General features: G+C 32.8%; 1 protein-coding gene across 15 annotated transcripts in view; it reads left to right on the top strand.

Moving 5' to 3' along the window:
- The window catches only part of subdued (anoctamin 1), a 54,012-nt gene extending 45,187 nt beyond the window's left edge, over nucleotides 1–8,825 (top strand). For all 15 annotated transcript variants that reach the window (XM_086552243.1, XM_086552240.1, XM_043023494.2 and 12 more), the window contains 2 exons: nucleotides 197–262; nucleotides 1,355–8,825. In XM_086552243.1, coding sequence (XP_086408369.1) covers nucleotides 197–262; nucleotides 1,355–1,561 — 273 coding nt within the window. In that variant the 3' untranslated portion in view covers nucleotides 1,562–8,825. The remainder of the gene's footprint in view (nucleotides 1–196; nucleotides 263–1,354) is intronic.
- Nucleotides 8,826–9,459: the final 634 nt, after the last annotated feature.

The following is a 9,459-nucleotide window of genomic DNA, read 5'->3' as shown; positions in this document are numbered from 1 at the left end:
TAATTTATAACAAAGAGGATGCATTATATATGGTTATCAAAGGGATGAATAAAATACTGCTATGAAGTCATGTTATCCGAAGTACTCTAGCAGAGATACTAACAGTTAGTCAGCTAGTGTTAGTTATCTAAAAAGATAATAATGATAATGAGAGTAATGATGGTAATAAGCAGTGAAATAAACCTCCCTCTTTCAGAATGTTGTGTGTGTGATCATCCTCTTTATCAAATGGATCATCCCAGATATGCCATACCGTCTGCAGGTAAGATGCATGTTAACCCCTAAGGTCCTAATCCCAACAAATGTGGCAATACCTGGGCAGGTGCATCAGTCCTATCTGCCATGATCGCGGAAGGCTTGTAGAAAAGTGGCAGGATTTTTTCTCATGTTTTGAATTATGAATGGAGTATCTACTAATATTTCTTGAACTTTTTGGCAAGTTTCTTCCAGTTACACCTACTATATTGGCCCCATATCACCATGCCCCTAGGAGGCCCTTCTCATCCTCAGCCAATCAGACTGTGTTCCCTGTCCCTTTTTTTTTTTTTTTTTTTTTTTTTTTTCTTTCTTTCTTTCTTTCTTTCTTTCTTTCTTTCTTTCTTTCTTTCTTACTTGTGAATGAAATGCAGTAGGTGTGAAATAATAATTCTGTTGCTGTATGACATATTTCTTCATTGTTTTTCATGAAGAAAAAATCCTTTTACTTACTTTATTTGTGCAATATTTACATTGTTTTACATGCTGGTGTATAACAGGCATGGAAGCATATTTCCATTTTCCTTCCTATTTGAAGGCTAACTGTGATGAATTTTTAATGTATGAGGAGTAACTGAGATAGGTTTTTCAACTGTGATTCTCTACTTTGTTTGATATATAAGGCAATGATATATACATTTTATGGTATAAATTCAAGCTCTTGAAATGCCGAAGACCAAATTTGGCCTTTTTTCTTTTAGATGTGGATTAGAAAGCCTCCCTACATTCCTTGCATCTTTTTTTTTCTCTTTTCATTTCTTTTCTCTTCTTTTTCTCACTTTAGTTTACAGCCACTAATCAAAATAGGTTTATATGATTTGCCACATCAGGCTTAGGTCTCATACCTGTGTGAATTGTAGCACTGCCACAGTGATAAAGAAACTGATATAACCATATGGTTTTGAGTCAAACTTTAAAAGAATAGATAAAAAAAGAGACAAGAACAGGGTTAGAATCAAGTCACATAAGGGCTGTGGTACTTTTTACCAACTCTATTTTAGGAGAGGTAAGTGTTTGGTACATTTTTATATTTTTCTTCAGGAGCACACATTCATATAGGAAATTAATTAATTCTTCATTTTTCTCCCTCCTTTTGCAGGAACAAATACGAAGAGAAGCATACGTGACCAACGAACTGATTGTTGAACAGGAGCTCAGGAGAGCAAGAGAAGCAAACACCACAGCCAGCTCCTCTCCACGCTCTCCCCTGAGGCGCCAGTATTCGGAGCCAGCAAGGAACAGGAATAGCCAAGATGTGCGCTTTAGGATTGGTAACAATAAGGAGGACTTTGCCACTAATGTGTAGAATTTTATAGGAATTTTAAAAGTGCCTGCATCCTTATTGGAGGCTTAGATTAGTACGATTGAACTTTTTTTTAATAATCATTTTCAAGTTATTAATTTTTTATTTTTTTTATTTTTTTTATTTTTATCTGCAGAAGGTCAGATACTTAAGATATACTTCCACTGCTTTTTTGGCACACTTTCAATGTACAACACAACACAATACAAATACAGAGACTATAATAGGTATAGTGTGATGCAGTTTAAACTTGTCCACTAAGATAACACATAATGCAAAAATGAGCTCTTCACTCTTTCTCTTGACATGGTTAGGTTCTTCAAAAACTTTTGTGATTAAAATCAGTGGAAGATATTGGAGTTATTGGTGATATTGGAGACTTAAAGAGGAATCTAGGTTGTATTCAGTGTGGAAACGCAAATAGTACTTGCTATTATCTTTAGTGTGTCAGTTAAGGAAAGCCTGTGGTAGAGTGATAAGTAAATGGAATTTTGAATTTGTACGTGCCACATTTTCTGGTAACGTAATTGGTGTTACATTACATTGTTCCTATAAAAAAAGGTTATTGCTAAACCTATTTTGATGATCTGGTCAGTCTCTTAAAGTTATATTATTGATTACAAATCTGTAATTGATGTTTTGCAAAAAGATTATGTAAATAGTAATAAAACCTTCAATTTTCAGTCATGTTAACACTTTTGTAGATGTCAATTGTGTCTATATTTCTAGAACCTATCAGCTAGTCAATCTGAAGGTCATTTTATGTATGGCCATCTAACTTGTTATGAGGGGAATGTCTAGCTATCAGTAAACATACATGCATTTATGTATGTGTTGTCTCCTCTCTTTTCCTCTACTTTCTCTGAAGTTTTTCTATTTAACATTTCTATGTACTCATGAAAATTCAGAGCATTTCATACTTAGAAACTCAAGAAATTTTAAAGTAATTAACCATGATTAAGGATCAGGGACAGCTTTTATCAGGGGAAAAGAGGACCTGCCTTGGAATGGAAGCTTTGCATTGAGTATTAGAATTTAAGTTTTAGCTTCTCTATCCTTCATTAAAAATATTTATTTAGTTTCTCTGTCACCCTTGTAATTCTGGATAAACTGTTAATGAAAGTAAGCAACTTATCAATAAATTCTTTAATGTGAAGATGTTAGTGAGAGATAAAAAGTACTGTTAATTAGGAATGTTTTTAAAGAGAGTAGTATTATTCAGTCAAACTCTTTCTAGTTTGTGTGCCTTAAGTTGTTTTAGTTTTCTCTCATACATAAAAAAATAAACACATCCTTATCACTGAATTATATGAAGAATGAAATTAATTGATTGTTGATTATGAAATTTTGTCCAAAAATAAGCATCAATTTGTTTGTCATTTGATGGAAAGTTCTGTGGCACTGTGTCAGCTCCCTTCTCAAATGTATGAATAGTTTTTAAAAGCCATATTACAGTCTCTTAACCCATTCACACCAAGGCTTACAAGTGCTTAATGCCACTCCTGCCGGCTAGATAACAAGCACGCACATTGATTAAGCGCAAGATCTCTCCCGGTACAATACCGCACTGTGCCTCTAAATGCATTTTTATATTTGTTTACCTTATTTTCACAAGTCAATAAAAATGTGCCTATGCAAATGGAACTCCCTCAAAGCATTAGTTTTGAGGGAGAGATCATGATGTGATAGGACATTACCAGGCATGAGTGGGTTAGAGGGAAAGCAAAGGGTCTAGGTATGTTTTTTAATATTGTGGTCATCACAGAGTAGTTCATTGGTAAATTGCAGCTTAGCCAAAAAATTGTTTAGAGTATTAACTCCTTAACAATGGGGCCGATTTGAGCTCAGCTTTTGTGTTGGATTCCAGCACGTTGGATGGTTCTTTTTGATTGGTCATTGAAAGTCCTTTTGATGGTTGTGATAACAAAAGGAATTAATTTCCTCAGTCTTAGTTTTAACCTGTTAACACTGAGTGCCAAGATATCCTGTCAAGTGGTGGCAGTATTTGCTGCTGGGGAAGAGATATATTGTCATGGCTTTTCTTATGGCCAGCACACTGGGTAATTGTAGCGGACAGCCACAGCCAGAGCGAGGAAATAGCTCTAGGGATTAGGCTTATGCACTTCAAATACTCTGGTGTTTAAACCATTTTGAACCAAAAACGCCCTGTCGTTAATGGGTTAACTTGGATTTATATTTAGGATGAAATATACCTGGGATGACCTTTCACTCTCAAGTTCTGTAATATCATTAATGTTTTGTCTGCTAGTTCTCTCAGATTACTGGGGTATTAACATTGTTCATGCATTTTCTCAGGGTTTCTTATAGCTTACTTGGCAGGTCTGATTTTGAGCTGATGAATTAAATAAAATGAAAAAATATATATATATTTCATTAAACGATGTGAAGAGATATTAGTTGCTCTTGCAGGCTATAATGAATATATTATAGCAGGAAAGATTTTGAGTTGTTACCAGTAATAATAGAGGTACTGGAAAGAGAATCTCGGAGGTAGTTTTAACCTCTGACTAAAAGAAATTTATTCTCTTATAAAAGATGGTAGAGATCTATATAATTGTAGGTTTAAATGATGAATATTATGATTTTACAAATATCATGGATTGTTAAAAGTATGAGAAGATAGGAGTTTTGATATCTACTTATCCATATTGAAGAGAGTTTCAATGTCATTAACATCTGACCTAAAAGAACATTATATTGGTGCAGGAAACCCCACTCTGTCTAATAAGAATTTATTTCATGTTTTTTCTTCCTCCTTCCCCTCCTCTCTCATACTCTCTCTCTCCTCTCTCTCTTTTTCTCATTCAACTCTACCTTGGTATTATTTTTGTTTTCATTCTACTCTTGTAGAATTACTCTAACATGGTGCAGCTGGCCCAGGTCAACCCCAGAACCCTTCGAAAGCACATTCTTTCTGTAAAGACGATCACTGCAATCCTTCACACATCATTTCTTTTGATGTTAATTCAGATAATGAGGAAAGAGTTTCTCTGTATAGATATTATGAAGGAAAAGGACCTTCAGAAACATTGTGTACAGGAAGAGGTTTTGGAAAACACTTTGTGCTTGATTTTGCTTTCTACTTCCCATTTGTTGAGAGCCTTAAAGAGATCCAACTTACTTTTATTCTTACAGTTGATTGTTAGTGGAAGGTGTTGTTACCTTTTGACGCCGGATTCAGTTATTTTATCTGGAAAATTTATTTGATGCTTTTCAGTAGATAAAGGGGAATGTTGAATTTATTATTATCATTATTATGATTTTTGGAATGAGATTTCTGATTATTTTCTTTTATTCTTTATGTTCAGAATTATTACCAATTTATTATCATTGTTCATTTGATTATTAGATTCCTGTTACTGAGTCAGTGCAGATGAATAAGATTTTAAATGTAGATATGATAAAACCAAAGTTTCCTTTTCCTATATGTTTTATTTAAATTATTTATTTACTTGTGCAGATAAGTTTGCTTAACTAATTATTTCCACAACTAACCCCATTTTGCCTGCATAATTACTGTATTCCAGATCTTTTTTCACTTTTATTCTGGGTAATTTTTTTGCTCAATTTGTTTTAATATGCTTTGCTTAAGGGTCATAGAAGTTTGCACCTTGAACAATTATTGTACTATAATTTGTATGTATTCATAGGAAAATACCACTTATGCTATTACTACTACCACTACTATTACTACTACTATTTCTATATTAAAAGGTAAAACTTACTGTACTCTAGTCAGTTATTTTTAAACTGAATGGTGCATACTTAAGTTAATGTAGTAGGTTATCTGTTTTTTTTTCTTTAAGATTAGTTTGTTTTTCACCCTCTTCTTCCTTTTTTTTAAGCATAACCAAATACAGTCAATGAGACACAGAAGAAGGAAAGGAAATCAGTCTCTTAACATTTAGCCTTTGATCAAAAAGGACTTCATACATCTTACTGTGGAAAGGCTCCAGAGAGTGTATATCAAAGTCTGTGTAAGGCTTGAGGTTTATTGTATAAAGAACGAGCTTCCTTGTTTTTGCTTTGTCTTCCAAGCTTTAAGGTAATTTTTTTTTAACGCTTATGTAATTATGCATTAGCCCTTCTTTTGGGACCTATTATGTATTGTTCACTTTTTTTTCTTTTATTTTAAGTCTGGATGATTATCATTAGTTGATTATTTAGCTTTTTATTTTGTCACCACTTTTGCCATTTTGTTCATTCATTCATGTTTTAGACAAGACTGCAGCTTTTACTTCTGCATAATAGCAGAGTGGATTTTATACCTTGTTCAAGTGAATGTAGAACAAGCAGTTGTTTTTTGGTTTGTGGACTTTTCTGGCTGTTTCAGATCTGTGGAGAAGGAAACTAAAGCTGTACTTGAGATTAGCAAGTAAACAGGTAAAATCTTAAATAAGGATAACAAAAATTGCTTTTAAGTTTTGATGTTTAAAAATGTATATTATTTATACTAATGTCAAACACAGTTTATAAAACCTATATATGTATTTGTATGATTTTTGGTAAAACTGTTAATGAATCATTAATGAAAAGAAAGAAAGAAAAAAAAAGGATGAGTGTTAAAGAATCGTTTCTAGTATAGATTTCCTGGAATGTTCAGAATCTCCCTGTTGGTGTTAATATCTTTCAATACTTTTCATCTTCTAAGTCCAAGTGCTGCTGCAACCTTCTTCATAAAATCAAGCCTGTGCAAGAATGTGAATTTGTTGAATAAGGCCTTTGCTTTAAGAAAAATGTTTAGCTGTAAAAGATATTTATCTTCATATGCTAAGTTTGTCTGTGTAGATTTATATTTTACACACACACACACACACACACACACACACACACACACACACACACACACACACACACACACACACACACACACACACACACACACACACACACACACACACACACACACACACACACACACACACACACACACACACACACACACACACACACACACACACACACACACACACACACACACACACACACACACACACACACACACACACACGAACACGAACACGAACACACACACACAGATATATTCATATATTCACATATATACATATATTAGTACACACACTTATACATACATACATCCACACTCCATAAAAAGCAGCACACCTCAAAAACCTATGGGGCCATGGACACTGCATATAGCACTTAGTATAAAGCTTATATAAATTGTTGAACACCCTATTGTCTGAATGGGTTGTAAAAATGTTTATAAGATTAAATGATTATACATATAATCTGCTAATGATCTGATTACCTGTATTGTGCACTTTTTAGCCTAAATGAATAATGTTTGGATGTATTAAGGGAGAAGAAAAAAACATGTATGAGGTAATGATTCTCCATTCCAAATAATAAACGAGAAAGCAACAACATGTTCAGAGTGTCCTTTGGAAGAAGCACAAGTTGACAGTTAGGAAAATAGGCTGTAGTTGCATTCTCAGATCTATTAGATTTGGTTTGATGGTACATCTTGTCGGCTTGTAATGAAAGTGTTTTTGTCATTCAACTCTTCATTTCTTGGCTATTAAATGTTCTAATTTGTAATCTTGTGTCTTTGAGATTGTTTGTTTTTGTTTTTCAGATTACAATGATAAAGAAATGTGACTATTCAATTGGAACTTGAGTCTTGGCATTGGAATGCAAATAGCAGAAATGTATGTTTTTGTGTCTGTTTCAAAATTGCCTTAAGTTAAGTTCATTTTATACAAACAATGTTTTATCTTATATATTTTGTATTCTGCACAATTGGCTTTACATATTTGTTAAGTGTATGTGAAATATTTTTTAAGAATTATTCTAGAAGAATTATCTTTAGGATACAGTAAATGTGAATTAAAAGCTGTATCACTTGAAGCACAAATGCGCCTATGTTTACATGCAATCACATTTATAGACACTAACACTTTTACATAAAATATGATGCACATGCATGTAGACACACATTTGCACCCTAACACACATGTATATGCAAACACTCGCACATATGGACACAGACACTCAACATGTGCACGCACAGTGTGACAGTCAAATGGGAAGAAATTTCAAATTTACAATATTTTATCTAAAATAATTATGATGAAGTAAAAATGTCAGTTAAGTAATTCATTCTCATTTGTACCTTCTACATATATAGAATTATCTTTCATATTCGACAGAAAAAATATGAATGACAAGAATACACTACTGATGATTTTTCAGCATATTTTATGCAAACTAAAGTATGCCAAGCATAAATGAGCTATATTAGCAATTGTATTTTTTTACTTGTTTGTAGTTGCTGATATTGGTTAGTAATATTGTTCATACAAATAGGAATATCTATGAAGTTTGAGATCTGAAGAAAACAGTATTATGTACCTGTCCAGTATGAAAAATATATTTTGAGGTAGCTGAATTCACTTCGATGAGATATATTGTACTTATTAAGATATGTTATTTGTATGCAACTTAGATTATGAAGAGGTTCTTATTGTGGAAGTACTTAGACTTTGTAATCCTGATATGACTGCATTAAGCATTTTGTCATTTTGATTTGTGAAACTGTAGATTGTGTAGATAATTCCCCTGCCCCCTCCCACCCAACGCACATGATACAGGTGTGATATCCATGACAGAGTGTTTTAATTCTTTGCGATCATTTGATTGTTGCTTTTGTGTTTGTTACTTGCAGCAAGAAACACAAATAACTCAGATTGCAATTGGTTTGGTTTCCTATTCTCTTTCTCTTTTTTGAAGCAACCATAGACAGAATTGTTTGAGAACCAGTTCCAAATGTACAAGATGTGAAGCAAATCAATATAGCCAGGTTTCCCCATACCCTGTGTTAAAAGTTTGAAGTTTATTTTTATTCATACTTCTGTGTAAACAAATAGAGAGCTAGTGTAAGGAAGAGCAGCAGGAAGATACAAGAGTAACTTTTTTGCATATTAGTTATGGCTGTAAATGCTTTATTACTTTATTTCAAGTGCCTTTGATACTATGTGATAATTGGATTTAGGTTGATTTGCAAAAAATAAACTCATCAAAATCACCAGTTGTGTATATACAAGTGAACAGAGTATTCTTTATACTGTTACAATATGTGCAATCACATAAACATGTAGTATTTTAAAGTTTTCATTTTATCATGTACATTACCTGTATGTATGCTCATTGCTTTTGGTACTCATAAGAATACCTTCATATATGTTCAAGATATTGTAATACAAACATAGATTTCCTAAAATCATTTGGAGTTTTCTTCCAGTCCTACTTGTTTCCAAGCCATGATTTTCATATGAAGTAAAATATGAAAATATTCCATGTGTGCTAAAATACTAACATGAGGGCAGCGAATAAACAGAAAAGTATTTTCAGTTTTTTTGAATTATGACATTTGGTCAGTCAAATGAAATCTTGTAACTGACATAACACCTTAAAAAAATACCAATACAATTAAGTCATATAATTTTTTTAATCTATCCCTCTCTATCAGGTCCAAAAGTTGCTTATTTTAAATTGAAAATCTAGTCACTCTATTTTAAAAAATCTATTGGGTTTCTGGAAAGAATTTAAACAGTACTGAAATATGACTAGACAAAATTATTACCCTATATACGTAAACTACAAAGATAGCAACATCTTGAAAATTTTTAGTGAACCAGGAAGTCTATTCTTTCTCCATGAAGACCACAAATATACCAATGAACTGTCAAGTATGATAAAAAAAGGATCATTAATCATACAAGACCCATTAATACAATCATATCACAAGGCCCATTAATACAATTAATATTCAGAACAAATTAAATACAATGTTCCCAAATGTGGTAATGGATTTTTTGGACAATCCAGACTTGAAGGCTAGTCAGTGTATCATGAGG

Source organism: Penaeus japonicus, unplaced genomic scaffold (assembly GCF_977035675.1).
Source record: "Penaeus japonicus unplaced genomic scaffold, GWHDUDI00000001_assembly GWHDUDI00000026, whole genome shotgun sequence".
Lineage (NCBI taxonomy): Eukaryota > Metazoa > Arthropoda > Malacostraca > Decapoda > Penaeidae > Penaeus > Penaeus japonicus.
This window is presented reverse-complemented; position numbering and strand designations above follow the sequence as displayed.